Below are 18779 nucleotides of genomic sequence, written 5' to 3'. Positions count from 1 at the left end.
ATGGTTTTAAAAATTTGACTAAATACTGTGGAATCATTAGAATTCGTGGTGGCTCAATTTTCGTGGCTTTCATGGGTAGCCCTCCCCCACGAATTTACGTCCTCCACGAAAACAAGTTTTGAAAGAGTAACTTTTCTTACTAAAACTGAAAACCAACAAATCAGCGAATTTATATCCCAAAGAATAAGCAAAAAACCAACAATCCACGAAAATTGGCCCCCATGAATATAAATGATTCCACAGTAGATCCTAGAAGTAAATCTACAGTATGCTGTACAAATTTTAGTGTTTTGATTTCTTTCTTGCTAAATTAAGAAGATTAAAAGAAATGACTAGTTTTGTTTAAAATTTACAATTAACGTCAAATATTCTCTAAAGTAAATTTGCATACATCAGTTAAGGAAAGTGTCAAGCTCTGTCGAGACCCAGACTGTCTGATTAGAGAGCGGTCAGAGAGAGCGGTGAGAGTAATACAGGATGCGGTACACTGTTTCCTCTATACATACCTGATTGCCTGGAGGCACCTACATTGCAACACAGGATCTCCAAACATTGCTTCATATAGCTAGTCATGTTATGCATGTATCTTTTATACACAGATTTATATCTATATAGTTTGTTATATTTTCATAAGATGATTGGCTCTGTACAATTGTGGACTGGATGTGAGGGAACTACATAAAATGTTGTGACTCTTAGACCAATATGCTGCCTTCAGAACATTATGTGTCAGAGAGTCTTGCAGTTCTGTCCTCATTATTACCAGTAACTGTTCTGGTACACTATTAACCCAACAAAAGTCTTGCTTACATATAGAAACACCACTGTTTCAAACTATTACTTAATTTAGCTAAATATAGAAATTCCAATGAGGTCTTTAAACAAATGAAAGAATTTACTCATATGTATAGAAACTTTTGAAAAAAATTAAAATGTTCAAGGCTATTTCCCAAATTTCTTTTTATCTTCAGTTTATTTGTTTGAAAAAAAAATATCTAATTTAATATACAATAAAATTTAGAAAAGAGAAAAAAGAAGGAACTCTTTAATCAGATATTTTCTTTTTTTGAAAAACATTTATGATTAATCTCTGAATGGACATAATAATATTTAGATGTCCAAAGCATATCCTAGTGTTTTGTATGAGGTCTCTTTAATGTTTATGCAGACACAATGAACATGTAAATAGCATACAAGAATTCTCTTATTCTTGCATCAAATATCTTGAAAGTAATCAAGGTGAGAATTAATGATCCCAAACTTAATAGCTAATGAAAACTGATAGTTTACATGTAAATTCACATGATAAACTTTCCTTAACCATAAATAGGACTATAAGCTTAAGGATTACTTTTATAAAAAAATTACATTTTGAAGTTGAAATTGGAAATGACTGAATATTGTTTCATATATTGCATATATAAAGAACTATTCATATTAGTAGTGTATATATACTACATGTATATATGCATAAACACTTTTTGATTATTATTCTAAAACACACATAATAACATTGTTTTCAATCTCATAAAGATATAACAAAATTTAGTAACTTATTTATAACTTAAATGTGCAATTATACAAATACAAGTATCAAAAACATCTTTATTGCACTGATTTTTTTTTTTTACTTTTTTTAATCTTTTAATTGGAGATAATTTGTTAAAATTAATACCAACTGAAAATTGCACATTGAATTTCAAAAACACAAAATTTGTCACAAGTGTCTTTCAAATAATAATTCAAAGAAGTACTGATCACCATGCTACATTATTTATCTAGAAAAAGGGGATAGAGGATAAAAGTCTATCTTTGTTGGCACACTTAGCGTTAGTTAGATGAAGTAGAATTTTAGAAAGTTGATAAGGTATAGATTTGAAATGGTTTGTTTCTGCTGAGTAAATATGTATGCAATAGCTATCAGACTGAACAGAATATAGCTATACTCCAGCTATCAAAGAGACAGCAGAAAATAGCTATACTCCAGCCATCATAGAGACAGCAGAAAATGGCTATATTCCAGCTATCATAGAGACAGCAGAAAATAGCTATACTTCAGCTATCATAGAGAAAACAGAAAATAGCTATACTGCCGCTGTCATAGAGACAGAGAAAATAGCTATACTCCAGCTCTCATAGAGACAGCAGAAAATAGCTATACTCCAGCTATCATAGAGACAGCACAGTCACTGAATTAGGAGGGCTGGATGGTGGTGGCCATTTTATGACAAAATAAATCTCCTTAAGAAGAACTCTGTATAAAAATAGAGGAAAAAATTTAAAGAACTATATATGATAAGAGTTAAATTTGGCCCCCATAATTGGCCATTTTTTACAGACCCTGAAACGTGCTACTACACCTCTAAAACGAACCGTACCGTTCCGTGCAAGAAACGAACCGTACCGTTCACAAAACGAAACGTACCGTTCACAAAGCGTACCGTACCGTTCACAAAACGAACCGTACCGTTCACAAAGCGAACCGTACCGTTCACAAAGCGAACCATACCGTGCAAAAAGCGTTCAAGATAATCTATGCAAGACCCGCCTCTAGACGGACAAAAAAGCGTACCGTACCGTGCAATAAGCGTGCAACTTCCATATACGGCTTATTGACCTAATGTCTTTAGATGAGTACGGACGGAGATTATCGCTGACCAGATAAGTTCAATATTTAGCTAGATTTTTTATACGGGATACGATAACAGATACTAAGATTTAAAACTGTTATTCTTATTAAAACAGTTACAAAAATATTTCATTTCTTAGACCGTAATCATTTCTTTGTTTTTCGACAAAACTTGCATCGCCGATTTCTTAAACATTGTAAACTATTAACTTTCACACAATTATATTTATTAAATAATTTTATTAAATGCAAGCATTGAACGGGAAAAAGTACACGCATTCCATAAAATAACTTTCAACTTTATTTCCCGCATAGCTGGTAATGGTGTCGTGATTTCACATGAACAAAAATCACTCGCGCGAAACTCGAGTACAGAAGCTGATTTTTGGTTCTATACACAACAGGTGTTATTGTCTTTCTTTGTTTTTTTAGCAGTAATTGTACTTTACAACTAACTCTGTATATTTGGACGCTTAAACAGGTGTACACGATATGCCGGTATTCACACCTTTCCACGGACACCTGTTAGGTAACTCATCACAATCTGTCGTGTGTATAGTCTAAATATATCTTACTTATACTTTGTTAGTTTCATGGCTGTTCTTAATCTCTAGAAAACAAAAGAATTGTCTGTAGAAATGAACACAAACAACTACACGTAAGACTATCGGCGCGTGGATCCGTAGAACAATTCAGCGACTCTGTACATGCGGGATTTTCACATATTAACTTGCGATAAAATATCATTTACCGGGTACATTAATGTATCAAAAAATGATTAATTACATCATAAATAGTTGAATGAGATAACAAGTACATGTAAGCACAAACACAGCTCTTTTTAAATTTATTTTCAATCTAATATCTGTGATGTGAAATAGCGTCGAAATTTTAACCGTCGAGATCAATCTATATGTACATCGTCCACTGTACAAACTTTTAGTCATTGTGTTGAAATCGTTGTGAAAACCATGAGTCTAAAATAAATGAATTAAATTCATACAAATAAAAATCTAATAATTCAAAATTGTTTGCACACAATCACATACACCCTCAAATTGAGAGAGAGAGAGAGAGAGAGAGAGAGAGAGAACTTGTGTGTTGATTATAATACTTAAATTTAAGTTTTATTACTGAACTTTATTATTTCGCTTTAAGTTTCTATAGTTGGTCATTTGAGCGGGATTTTATCTCAGGACTCCACGTGCTTCGCCTGTCAATCAGTTTAAGCATAACAGTACAGATCACGCCATGCGCCACGTGCTACTTGGCTCCTCCTATAGGGCTAGAAGAAAGTTATCGAATGAAACATTTTTGTTTTATGTTTCTTAAATCCCTATTGAAAAGAGTGTTCCTATTTTAAATTATTCAACAATAATTTCTTTCCGATTTCATGATTATAATTCAGATACTGGCGATCAGAGTCGTTTTCCCTCGCTGTCGTATTATTTTGTTACTTGATAAATTCTTATATATTTATCACTTTTAACATTTATTTGTTGATTACCGGGTATTTTTTCGTGTCCTATTTACAACAAGTTTGTGTGTAAAAAGGTAAATAAAATATAAACAGGTTAGTCAGCAGTTGTAAAACGTCAGCTAAATCGCATGTATACAGTGAAGAGCGGACACTTGTTCAACAGAATGATAAATATCGCCATTACATATATAAAAGTTATTGACTTTTTGTGTATATCCAGTTGTGTACATATCGTAAGAATATGTTACATGTACATGTATAGTTTAACGGAAAAACAAAAACTAATTGTCATATTTTGACTATACACGCGATCTTAGTTCAGATAAGAGAAGCGATGACGGGTTACATGTAGGTATCATCTGTGTATACGAACAATTGCAGAAAATCATAGAATCAATATTTAAATGAATAAAATTCGTGTGAAAAAACTATATAACAGTTTAATTCAAGATTTCTTATCTGAAATTCATTTTTTATCTTATCATTTATTTTACATCTAAGGCAATCGGCGGTCGGCAGTAGTACTACAGTAGTACGCAATAAAGAATGATCATACAAATTATGAATAATAACAACTAGCCGAGAATCAAGACAACGATAAAGGAAACTAAAGAAATATCGGAATAAAGTTGGGCAATTTTTTGTAGAAATTTTTAATGGATTAGAAATATTTAATGACTTCAACTCAAGTACATGTATAGAAATAAAAACTTAAGACGATTTGTAAAATTATCGACAGCTCGCCGAATTAACAAAAATATATCGGATTAAAGTCAAACAGTTCTTTTAATCTATCTTAATGATTACATTTATCTAAATTAAATACTTATAATAACAGATTGATCAAAATTAAAATTACCCCCGCTTCCCGGTTGTCACTGAGTACACGTTTCGCGCAACGTATTAAAAACGGGGGAACGGATGGAAGTCCTGATTTTAAATAGATCGATTGAAATACTTTTGTAATACATCATATAAATAAAAAAAAAAATTCTTGTCATAATTACCACCATGCTGAAGTAGATCGGGCAAAAACTAAACAAAATTATATCGAGAAAAATCAAAGCGTGCAGGCCACGCCTACCTCATTAATAAAGCGCGCAAACCGTTCACAAAGCGTGCAGCTATTTTTAGCAAAGCGTACCGTGCAAGAAGCGAACCGTTCCGTTCACAAAGCTTACCGTACCGTTCACAAAGCGAACCGTACCGTTTACAAAACGAACCGTACCGTTCACAAAGCGAACCGTACCGTTCAAAAAGCGTAACGAACCGAACCGTGCAACTGGTGAAGTAGCACGTTTCAGGGTCTGTAAGTGCTTCGGGTACAATAAAATGTTAACTATTTTTTTAGAAGAGTTGATATAAAATATATTTTTCATCTATTTATTTGATTTATTTGCACTCACTGGCAGTATATGACGTCAGAAGTGACGCCATTTCTATATTTCAATCAAAATCAGCCAAAAATTGACATTTTTCTTATCTATATACGAATGGAAAATATAGAGCGCATGCTTGAACAAGGAAATTTTTTTTCTCACTTATTAGTCTTGGCTAGATACATCTCTGATTAAAATATTTTATTTGTTTAAGAATGCGCTCTATGTTTTCGGAAGGAAAAACTGCTTGAAAACAAGCTTTTTTTACGCTAAAAATGCAAAAATGGCGGAAAAAGGTTGTCTTTACAATGTCGAATTTCTAAATTGTGAGCACTTGAACCAAAATGAATATTATGTAAACACATCACATACATATCTGTACTAAGAAAACATAGAATGATAGTAAAATGATGATGTTCATTTTAGAGGGCCATTTTAGGCCTTTATCATATACAGTCCTTTATGGATTTTTCTTTACTAATTTATAGTTTATATAGATCAACAAATCATTGTAAGCAATTTAATGTACATCTGATGGTTAATTTTGTTGATCGCCCAGCCTCCTTAAATACTGTGGAATCATTTAGTTTTGTGGGGGCCAATTTTCATAGATTGTGGGGTTTCTGCTTATTTGAGGGGATGTATATTCATAGATGAATCGGTTTTCAGTTTCAGTAAGAAAACTAAATCTTCTATAATTAGTTTTAGCTGAGGATGTAAATTCGTGGGTGAGAGGTACCGACGAATACCACAAAAATTTACCCACCACTAAGTCTTATGATTCCACAGTAACATCCCCCACCCAAATAAAAAGTTACATTTGAAAATATCACTCTGTCTGAAATTCCTCTTTGATTATGTCAAGGAATCATATTTTTGAGATGCCTCATTGATAGAAGAGAATGATCATGAAAAATGCGTTAACCCTCTATACATGAGAAATCTTGAGGAACATTTTTAAAATAATTGCTGTATATTCTCTTAGAAATATGTGAATTCCTAAATGGAATATGTGACCATGATGTTTGCTTTAACATAGAATTTAAAATGGAGGAAATGAATCGGAAATGATGGGCTATGAGAGTTGATTGAGAGTGTGAGGCAGTGCAGTTATAATACATTGTAAGTTACAGCGAGAGTCACAAGGACCGAGGTAATTGTACACACCGAATTCTCAGTCATGATGTACACAGTGCTGGTTCACGGATAAAACATCGGCCTATCAACCTCACCATGGTATCAAACTTTTACCCCAAGTACACCTGCTGAACATTGCTCACAAACTGTCTATCAATTCATCACTTTTATTTCATTTTCTTTTGGGGGGGATATCATGTTTTAATGTTGACAATTATTCAATTCAATTATTTAAACAAAATTTATTTTAAAAATAGGGAAATTAAATAAGATATGAAATAAAATAAAGTAAACCCATAAACAAAATTCAAATTGATTAAAACTAAAGGCTGAAATATGAGTGCCAGTTGCTCTATTTCTACCACAAAGATTACACCATGAAAGAGAAAGCGGTAGAATTAAGTCAAACTCGGCAGTATTAGCCTCTACATACCTGCCCCTTCAACATAAAATATAAAAAAAGGATGAAAGCAGGTAAACAATCAACTCCACATACACAGAAGTTAAAACATATAATCAGGTTTCAAATATGAACTTGTAGATATTGTTTGTATTAGATTGTGTATAGTCTAGGTCACTCTGGATAATAATGATCAATAGTGATATAATATTGTTTCAATATTGTCAATAGAAACATTTCACATACATCTAGATATAGTGAGTTTAAGTTGTTTCAACCATATCACTTTCATTTTGAAAATAAAGGTAAATTGAGAAATATATAAATAAAACTGAGTTAAATCTTAAATACAATAAAATTAATATTGCCTGGTGCAATAAAGTTTCTCAAAAATGGTCTTTCACATTAAAAATTTTTTTATTCTTTTTTTGTTTTTAAAAACAAGCATGTTAATAATATATTGCTATTAAGCTTCAGTATCAAAACAATGTAGGTGTAGCATACATGTATTGCATTATCTTACACCCTGTAGGATCAATGATAAATAGGAGGCATTCACAACATTAAAAGGCCCTGGCTTAGGGCCATAAAACAAATATGAACCCGCTTTGGATCTCAATCTAACTTTTGAACAACAACAAAAATAGCAGAACTAAGAGAAAGCGATGAAAGCTGAGCTTGAATAAGTTTTATGAAGGTATATGACTGTCTATTTATTTCTTTGATGTGTTCTTAAAGTCCTAAATATTAATGTTAGGTTGTTTAGGCACAATTGCATTAAGTCCTTTACAAAATTTATTTTCTAAGTCTTAAACAGAAAAAAAGAGAGAATCAATTGCTGTAAACCACATTTCTAATTATTTGAAATTTTTTATCTAGTAAATAACTTAAAGATAATATAAGGATGCTTAGAAATATGAAGATTTGAAAAAAAACCAACAGCAATGAAAAAGCCATGTCAAAGTAAAATTTTGTTGGGTGTAAGGAGAGTGCGGGGGCAAAGTTTCTTTCCAATGCAGGTCACTTTTGTCAAACAAATAAATTTAGCCATGATTTCATATTTTAGCATAATAATACTTAACCTCTCCATTAAATTTGAACAGCAATGTATTCTTGTTTCATAACAACACTAGAAAAGTATTGTCAAAGCAAAATTTTGATGGGTGTTTGAAGAGGAGCGAACAATTTCCTTTCAAATTAATGCCTTTGTAATTGACAAATATATTCTAAAGACTAAATCATATTTTATGATACCATATTAAATTTTGAAGAAAAAAAAAAGGTTAAAGCAATGTATTACAGAATATTTTTTTTTTTTAAATTTGTATTTATTTATTTCATAACATACAAAAAAAATTTTGAGACAAAGCCTCCGCAGAGGCCCTCTACTATTCCTCACCTGGGGTGCCAAGGGCCCCCTGGATTGGAAATTTGATATATAAACATTATTGATTACAGAATATGGTTTGTATACCTAAAAGAAAAGCACACACACACAGTTTCACACAATGGAATAACTAAAGCACATCTATAAAAAAGTTTCTGTTGTACTTACCTCCCCTTGCTTTGACAGCACCGTGTAGGCGACGGTGACGATTAGTGAGAACCAATAGGCATGCAGGATCAAAAGAACCACAAGTACGCAATTTAAGAAGTAGCAACTGGGAAACGGCCCCACGATCTGCTTGCATTCAAAATAGGTAGACCACATGACCCTAGAAGAAAGCGTGCGGACAGATGGCATGGTTAATAGTAGCCGCAACTGAACAGAGGGTTGGTAACGGGTGATGAATGTTTGTAGTGTTATCTGTCAGGTGTGGGTGTGTATCTGGATACATATAGGATGTTTGTAGGTGTCTGACTACATAAAAGATGTTTGTGGGGATGTGAATGGATACATGAAGGATTTTTGTGGGTGTCTGGATACACGAAGGATGTTTGTGTGGATCTGTATGGATACATGAAGGATGTTTGTAGGGATGTGTCTGGATATACAAAGGATGTTTGAGGGGATGTGTCTGGATACATGAAGGATGTTTGTGGGTGTCTGGATACATAAAGGATGTTTGTGTAGATCTGTATGGATACATGAAGGATGTTTTTGGGTGTCTGGATACACGAAGGATGTTGAGTGCATCTGAATACCTGAAGGATGTTTATAGATGTGTCTGGATACATGAAGGATGTTTGTGGGGATGTGAATGGATACATGAAGGATTTTTGTGGGTGTCTGGATACACGAAGGATGTTTGTGTGGATCTGTATGGATACATGAAGGATGTTTGTACCGATGTGTCTGGATATACGAAGGATGTTTGTGGGGTTGTGTCTGGATACATGAAGGATGTTTGTCGGTGTCTGGATACATAAAGGATGTTTGTGTAGATCTGTATGGATACATGAAGGATGTTTGTGGGTGTCTGGATACACAAAAGATGTTGAGTGCATCTGAATACCTGAAGGATGTTTATAGATGTGTCTGGATACAATGAAGTATGTTTGTGTCTGGATACCTAAAGGATGTATGTAAGTGTGTGATAAATGAAGGATGTTTGTGTGTGTTTGATGCTTGAAAGATGGTTGTATGTGTGTAATTTGTGAAGGATGCCTGTAATAATATGTGAAAAATGTTTGTGGATGTGTTTGGTACATGAAGGATGTTTGTGTGTCTGGATACATGAAGGATGTATGTGTGTTAAGATACACAAAGGATGTATGTGTGTCTGGATACATGTAGGATGTATGTGTGTCTGGATTCATTAAGGATGTATGTGTGTCTGGATTCATTAAGGATGTATGTGTGTCTGGATCGAGAAGGATGTATGTGTGTCTGGATACATGAAGGATGTAGGTGTGTCTAGATACATGTAGGATTTATGTAGGTTGGTCTGGGTACATGAAGGATGTATGTGTGCCTGGATACATGAGGGATGTTTGTGTGTCTGGATACATGAAGGATGTATGTAGGTGTGTCTGGATATACGAAGGATGTATGTAAGTGTGTCTCGATATATGAAGGATGTATGTAGGTGTGTAAAACATGAGGGATGTTTTTAGGTGTGTTGTACATAATGGATGTTTGTGTGTCTGGATACATGGAGGATGGATGTTTGTGTGTCTGGATACATTGAGGATATATGTCAGTGTGTCTGGATACACGAAGGATGTTTGTGTGCCTGGATACATAAAGGATGTTTGTAGGTGTGTCTGGATACATGAAGGATGTATTTAGGTATATGAAACATGAAGGGTGTTTTTAGGTGTGTGATACATAAAGGATGTTTGTGTCTGGATACATGGTGGATGTACATGTATGTAGGTGTGTGTTGATACATAGAGGATATATGTGTGTCTGGATACATGAAGGATGATTGCGTTTCTAGATACATGAAGGATGTATGTAGGTGTGTCTGGATACATGAAGGATGTATGTAGGTGTGTCTGGATACATGAAGGATGTATGTAGGTGTGTCTGGATACATGAAGGATGTATGTAGGTGTGTCTGGATACATGAAGGATGTATGTAGGTGTGTCTGGATACATAAATGAAGTTTTTTGTGTCTGGAAACATGATGATTGTGGATGGTGCATGAAGACAGCGTTACAGGTATGTCTCTAATGTTTCTTCTTTTTAAAACAAATTTGAATGAAAACTTTATCTTCATTATGAATTTTTTTGTATTTTTTGAGTACCATACATTTTTTCTGTCCATAAGGACATTAAGATAACATCCCATGATTGTCTCTGCATAGACACTGTTGTTGTGTTTAATTTAAAGATGGAAAATTACTTCTTTTTTCTAGATGATGATGATGATGATGATAGTGACAATGATATAAACTACTTCATTTCTGTTTCTTTATAAAATGTTCCTAGATGACCATTCTGAAGACAAGTAAGTTTTCCTTGATTTTTGGTCATAACTAATTTTTTTTTAAGAAATAGAAATTTGAGGGTCTGGCACAATGTCGCTTAAAACAATAGATTAAAAACACACAACGCATATAACAGAGCATATTACTTGCAAATCACACAGATACACCAAATTTTAACCAGACATTAATACATATCAATATTTTTGCTATCAATATGAGGTGTTAACCCCTCACTCCCCTCAAAAATAGTTTTACATGTCAAATTTTTCAGCAAATAAAAACTGTCAATCTTTGTTGTAGCAAACTCTGATGAAGAGGATATAAAGCTTTAAGATGATTCAAGATATAATGGTTAAAATACAAAATGAAAAGTAGGTGGCACTTCCAATTTACTTCAACATACACATGGTATTCAAGGTATTAAAGATATTAAAGTTTGACACACTGAAAGTTGGAGATATCAAAGTTTAAGTGTAATTTGATGAAAAAGAAAATCAGTTTTTACTATCTGAGGTGACAAACTGTGAAGTAGACAGCAAAAATATCTCCAATAAACAGACACACAGTAAAAATGTCTCATTTATCTCATAGCAACACTAATTCTTATTCAAGTGCTGAACGCAGAAAAAAAATATATCATATAGTTCATAGCTACATCCATTCTTATTCATTAGAAAAATATTTCACAGCTGCACTAATTCTTACTCAAATGCTGCCTTGAGTAAACTCTGAGCAAAAAAATTAATCTGTAATCCAGAGTGTGACATCATGAACAAAAACATCATGAAAAAAACTAATACATCTATAATACAAAATCTTCGCTGAAAGGAAACTTCAGTTATGTCAAATACTACTCCATTGTAGCATCAGTTTATTTTTCAAGAACACTGAATCTAAGAACTGCAAAAGATAAATCATAATAATTGATGGCAGAAACCCGAACTTCCTCTAGCTCCTTTTCCCCTGATGCCAGAACTGTCAACCAATCTCTAATTAACTAGTACAGTCTCTTAAGTCAAGTCTATCCCTGGACTGTACAAACCATGCCATTAATGTCATGCCTAAACCGCTACTGGTAGTCACCCTTAACCACTCAAGCAAATCATGCAGCATACATATACACACATATCTGTAAATATCCAGCTATTCTCATTCCATAAATATCATATACGGGAGTGCTTTCTTGTTATATGAAGAAAAAAAAAATATCTGCTCTAAACTCAATATTGATTTATGTAAAAGAAAATCTAAAATTTAAACATATATATCTTTTCAACTGCAATATTTCGTGATACTTAATCATTCTAAGCTAGGTGAACTGTGAATATGTTTCTGGCGTGTTTTTTCTTCAGGAGCTTGTTGTACATGATGTGCAAAGCATGTCTGCTATAATCAAGGGTTCTCTATTCAGACAACTGTACACTATGTCTTTTGATTGCATATATACTGGGACTTCACTGTTTAAAATTATGATTTGCAGATGTGTTGGAAAGATTGATATAATATGAGTATGTAGAAAGCAAGTGGCAATAAAAATGGAGGGAAAAAAATCGTCCACATTGCTGCCCCAATTACAATGATACAAACCCAATATACCATATACACAGGCAGCAAGCCCAAGATTTGAAACAAACACAGGATAAAAACTAACCACTGTAACTCTTGATAAACAGCTATTCAGACCACCTTTTATATCAATATATTACAAATGCCAAAACTTTGGATATTACAGTCAATCATATTGCTTGCTAGGGTTGAAATTTTCATTCAAAAGCTTCTTGAACTAAATTATTCATAGTGCCCCCTGTGCTTGTCTTAAATCTAGGACTAAAGACGTTAGTGGCAGCCTTTATCGAGGTCGGCATGCGGATAACTTAGGTATGTTTTACCTTCGAACTGATTTGGAGCCACACGATACGGCCAATCATGTATGTCCAAATTAGATGCAAAATTTGTAGACTTATCAGTAGACCGTTATAGACAAAGTAGGCGGGGCCCCATCCCACGATTGGGTGGGCATAGAAAAGTGTGCTAACTACAATTCTGAAAAGAGGATACAAAACGCTCAAATTAGATCTGGATAGATAGAGTCCCATTCCAAAGCTATGTGGAAACAACACATCTTGGGTAAGCATCTATAGCTTAAACAGGATCAAGACATGTAGTCCTCTTGTCTCATATTAAATAGATGCAGTCTCCTCTGTAATGTCACACATCTTACACAAGTTCTCATTTTCAAACATTCTACTTTCTCCTTTTCATTCAACTCATCATATTCTCTACTCCTGAGCAAGATCAAATAATCTAAAGATTAGAAACTGTTTCTTTTTGTGAAAGGAATCAGCTTTCATGTATGTAGTAATCAGGTAATTAATTACACATGACAGAATCAAGAGTTCCAAATCAAGAATTTACAATTACTCAAGTATACATCTCTTACTCACAATGGACTGTCTTTCTCACGTAAGAAGAACAAATGAAGCATTTTAATACTGCAGTGTAAAAATAGCTATATAAAATCAGGAATTCACGAAATCTTAAATAGAGTGTATATATTTTTTAAGCCCTTCTCATTTTCTACAGCAAAGTGAAAAGATAGAGAACTTCAATCTACTAGCTGATACATGCACTGGTTACCCAGCCTACAGTAAAAGCTGATCATTGGAATAAGCTCCTAGGTAGCTAGTGACAACAAGACCTGATCTGATACAGTCAAAGCAACATTCAGATGACAAAATGATAGGTAATAAAAAAAAACCTAGTAACAATAACAAAGCCAAAAACAAGGCACACTGTCATGCTGAACAACAAAAAGCTACAATCTTGGCCCACCTTATATACTGTAAATTCCTTATTTTATGGAAGTACTTAATTTTACAATTCCTCTAATTTGTATCAAATGGCAAAGGATTAAAAATTGCAGACATCAATTTTTTGTGATAAAAACTGTCAGAAAAAAAAACAAGATTTTAAAACTTGTGAGGGTTGTTTCTTACGATTTCGTGCGGACATTAATTCTTTTCGCTGAAATAGGAATCTACAGTTGTGTGCTACAACCCTCCCTACACCTTTATAATACAACCCCTTCCCTATAGCAAACACCACACTACCACAGCTCACCTAGACAAAGCTATCTACAGGACTATATCTAATAAACAGCCTTATAATAGTGCTGGTTTCTGCAATGAACCCAATGGCTAGCAGTCCACCTAGAGATTGAACTCACGGTGACAGGTGACTGAGCTAAGCTGTATTGCAGATTTTTCTCTTAATATTCAAAATAATGTAGGCCTTAACCATGTTAACTTCACAAAAAATCTTTAAGCTTACATTACACTATGGTTCTATACAGACAATCATATACAAAGTAGTCACAAATCATAATGAAGATAGTATTCAGTGGCGAGTTTCAAAAGGCTTCTCACGTGGGCATTTTACATGCAATATTCAGATTAAAAAAGCACATTCTATTGTTCATGTTGTGTGCTTAGTGCTTTGTCTAACATTCTATAATTTCCTGGGAATAGCAAATGAAGGCATGTTATCTCTATTCAGTTTGCAATATCACACAGCATGTTGATAGACTCTCAGATTCCTGCTGGGAAGGATACAGAAGCTCATGGAGGAGGGATTCATTAACTCAACTATGAATGAAGACACTACTTGGGTTCTTTAGAAGGGGTACAGTCAATTGTGTAACATAGACCTACTGTATATGACATCATTTGTTCTATCCTATGTCCACCATACAGGTTATTAATTAGTGTGTCTGTAATTAATGAAGATTTTTTTTTTAATTGATATCAACATTTTAATTCTTCAAATAACATAGACAACTAATACCATTCTCTCTTTCCCTTGATCCTCTGCTACAAAATATATCTCATTCTCACATACACAGTCTCTCTCTTCTCTCTGTCTCTCTTTCTCCAAGACAGGTTTTAGGTGAAAGATTTCAACAACTTACTACTGTAACAGAAATGTTGTGCTAATTCTTATACAATAGGGATCTATATAAAATCGCAACTACTAAAAAACACACAAAATTTCAGCTGACAATTTTCTACTTTTGTGGACTGCTCATATAAATGAATAATTATAGCTGGGTTTTTTTTTCTGTACAATAAATAATAACTAAAGGTTAACATATAAAAGTAGAGACAATGAAGAGTACTAGCATTGTACTCCAAAACACAAATTAATTTTTGCTGCCTTTATACTCAATTTTCTTTTAGTAAGACATTTACTGGTATCTAGATAAAGTTGAAAATATGCTCATATCTAATAAAGGCCAAACAAAGAAATTGTGTGTGGTTCTTTAAAATATACTTTCCTAAAGACTGGTTGATAGTATGAGATTTAAGCAATATTATAGGCCAAAAAAGTTAATATTTAGTTTCTCAGGCAAAAAAACCAGAAGAAGAGCTTTTATTTTCATCATAAATTTGTTCTTCCTGGTTTTCCTCAATCAATTTTAAAAAGAAAATTATTCCCTTTACAATGAGTCAGTTATTGTATTTTGTGAGGTTTGGCTTTGAAGGAACCCACTGCTTGAGAAAATAAATAAATTTGGCCTTAGTGGATAATCTAAAACAACTGTTAATGTTACTTATTAGGCCTGTTTACCATCCTGAAACTTTTTGATTTAAGCCAATTCATCTTTAAAATATCGATCAAACACAAAATTAAAGAATCTATTGATGGTATAGGATCGAAGAGGAATTTAAAACTGATTTTTAACTCAGTATATTCATAGGAAATACAAACAGTACAGTATCTATTTGGAAGAAAAGTAAGGCAAATCAGCTTTTAAATGTCAAACACAAAATTATAGAATCTTCAGAGATAGACATTGAGGGCTATTTCATCAAAGAGAAATTTACTACTGATTCTAAACTTATTGTATTCATCAATGAAATTCAATACAAAATGTACAGTATCTCTTAGGAGGAATACTTTTACTTCTATAGGTAAGCCAAAGAGTCCAATTGAACATGAAAATCCAAATAAAGAAATGTAATAAACAAGTCAACAGGCCTGTGTTTTAATTGCCTGCAATTTTTTATTATCCTAAATATTTGAACACTTTGCTATGATATTAGATTTCATAGTCAGTGAGATGAGTCATAATGTCTTGTTTTAAAACAGATCTTCAACAGTTTGCCACCACCATATATTAAAAACTCAAAATAATCAAAATCTATTGATACAAGAGATATTACAGTGAAGGTAGGCCACACTTCAGCTCTGAGTTCATACAACAAGAAATGCCTGAACTAGACTGAGTGTTAGTTAATGGATTGTTTTGGCAAATAATGTTAATATGTACTCTCTATGGATACATGTGAACAAATACGCAATCATGAAGAAAAGTATAACAATACGAAGAACCCCTTTCATTGATGAATTTTACACAAGTATTTAATGTTCATGGATTTGCAGACTTCAATGCTTAATTCGAGAACATCTATAAAAATTAACTTCAGAATTTCTAGGATCACTTGTACAGTAGGAGGGGCCAATTTGCTTCGATCAATTACACCCACTGCCAATCTACCAAAGGGATTTTCCTACCGATATCCCTACCCTAAATACAATGGTCTAAATGAGTCAAAAATTTGAAAGAGCTGTATGTGGCCTACCCTGACAATCGATCCACAAAAACAAATAAATAAACACGGAACACAGCAAACAGGGGAGCGACAGTGTGCCTTAGAGGAATTTTTGAATACTCTTCCTTTCCAAGTGCCAAAGTAAAAAATAAGCTTAAAAGTATGAAATATATTAAGAAAAAAAAAAAATTCCTCAGACCAATTTTTCTTTATAATTTGAGAGATTCAGATGAGATATCACAGGTGCGAGATGGCCGAGATGATAGAGATGTGAGATGCATTCATAATGTATTGGCCTGTGCATGGAATATGTAATTATCTAATCGTCTAGATCATGAACGTATGTATCGCTGCATATATATCATATGATCAGAAATGATGAAAATTCAATCATATCAAAAATGAACATTTATCATAAATTCTCTAATACCAGTTATATTTTAAACGTCTTTTAAACATAAAGCATTTTTTTTTTTAAACATAATCATGATAATGCTTTCAAATATTGAAACAAGAAATACAGAAGACCGTAACGGGTACATACTTTGTGGGGTAGAGAACTAATCTAGTGATGAACCAAACAATTCCAAATATAGCAAACAGCACATCACACAGGCGCTGGGCTTTGATATACTTGGCCATCTTGGCAGCCTGGGGGAAGAAATCAAACAAACAAAAACTTAGTACTGGAAACAACATTATTAATTATCAGGCTTATCATATATAAAATATCAATGCCCTTTTCTGAGGTTTTAACAAATACAATACAAACGCTTGGCCTCCATGTAGATAACTAACAACAAGGCACATTTGTAACCTTTTGAATGTTACTGTATGGTGGTTAGATTTTCATTTGTAAAAACTTTAAATGCAAATATAATGTGATGGAATCAAATCGAATATGGATTTGCACTGATCTGAGTAATGACAAGATTGACCTCAAAATACAACAGAATCTGTATTTCTACTAAAAAAATCACATCCCTGATAAAACAAAGATTTTCATTCATGGCACTATGAACTACAATAAGAATAGTCAATAATGTTGTTTGATGAGAACCATTGTTTATTGATTGAGTGATTATCTGATAATGGCAAAATGTAAGCATTGCTCCATCTAAACTTACAAAACAGCAGAATAAGCAAGGATGATATGTTAATTGATATTTGGAGCATTTTTAGGTGAGTTTACTTGAGTGACCATTTCTCTTACCTCTAACCAATAATCTACAGCATCATGTATACACAGTACTAAGGTCCCCACCCTCACAAAGTTGCCGCACCAAGAAAAGGTCAGCAGACATATCGTCGCGCAGTGGTGAGTGAACATCTCCCAGAAATCCTGAAAATTAAACCACCACACCATCACAGAATCAGCAGTCATCAAAATACACAGTGTATAACCATTACAAAAATCTTGTAATATATCAAATACTTTTAAAAAATTCAATAAATTAAAGAAATTTAAGCTAGAAACCAAATATTGAAGAAGAAAAACTTGTTATGCCCCTATGCTAATCCAAAGCTTGTTGATTAAAATTTAAAATATGTAAATAAAGCTTAATTTTTCCCTGTAAAGACCTGACAAGATTAACCTCCCTTGATTGGAGTCTGACCTTTCTTTTGACGTCCATGAACTGTGAAAACATTAGTGACCAGTAGAAGGAGATCTCTATCATGTAATACCAGAATACTCCAGGTGATAAATCCTGTAATATATAACACATTAAGTAAGAGATCTCTATCATGTTATACCAGATTACTCCGGGTGATAAATCCTGTAAGTCATTACTTTCACAATGCATGTAAAACTCCTGTAAATATTTTTTAAGTCAATTAAGTCGATAAATCAACACAATTAAACTTATATATATTAGGCCTAAAAAAAATAAATTGTGTGTTTAGGGTTACACTGAAGAAAAAATTAGGTTAGGTAGGTAGGGATTTTTTTTTATTTTATCATATTTTTTTTGTATGAATCGTAAGAATGTTTCTTTGTTTTATATTTAAAAACGTAATTTTTATTGGAAATAAGATAAAATTCACAATCGGATAAAATCAGACATCTAACAGTGTTTTCCCCAGAAAATTTTTGAAGCATGGAGGGAAGTTTGTCAGAGTAAGTGCGCGGTGCGGCATTAAAGCGCCTAAGCCGGGGAAATCACTGTGTGTAATAATATAACCATTTGATGAAACGTACTACATGATATGTACTATAACTGATGCATTTTCATGAAATCTACATCAACAAGGATCATTTCAATT

At 33.2% G+C, this 18779-nt stretch overlaps 1 protein-coding gene across 5 annotated transcripts in view; it reads right to left on the bottom strand.

Annotated features, from left to right (window-relative positions):
* The window catches only part of LOC128162543 (ceramide synthase 6-like), a 37692-nt gene that overhangs the window by 4006 nt on the left and 14907 nt on the right, over positions 1-18779 (bottom strand). Inside the window, exons 6-10 of one of the 5 annotated variants that reach the window (XM_052825774.1) lie at positions 18131-18223; positions 17728-17856; positions 17059-17165; positions 8581-8740; positions 507-524 (exon numbers count right to left, since the gene is read on the bottom strand). In XM_052825774.1, coding sequence (XP_052681734.1) covers positions 507-524; positions 8581-8740; positions 17059-17165; positions 17728-17856; positions 18131-18223 — 507 coding nt within the window. Of the gene's footprint in view, positions 1-506; positions 525-5419; positions 7065-8580; positions 8741-12791; positions 12946-17058; positions 17166-17727; positions 17857-18130; positions 18224-18779 lie in introns of those variants that run through there. The other 4 variants (XM_052825777.1, XM_052825776.1, XM_052825775.1 and 1 more) reach the window with 4 other exon arrangements.

This window comes from Crassostrea angulata, chromosome 9 (genome assembly GCF_025612915.1).
Source record: "Crassostrea angulata isolate pt1a10 chromosome 9, ASM2561291v2, whole genome shotgun sequence".
Lineage (NCBI taxonomy): Eukaryota > Metazoa > Mollusca > Bivalvia > Ostreida > Ostreidae > Magallana > Magallana angulata.
The sequence above is the reverse complement of the archived record's forward strand: the minus strand, read 5'-3'. Positions and strand labels throughout refer to the sequence as shown.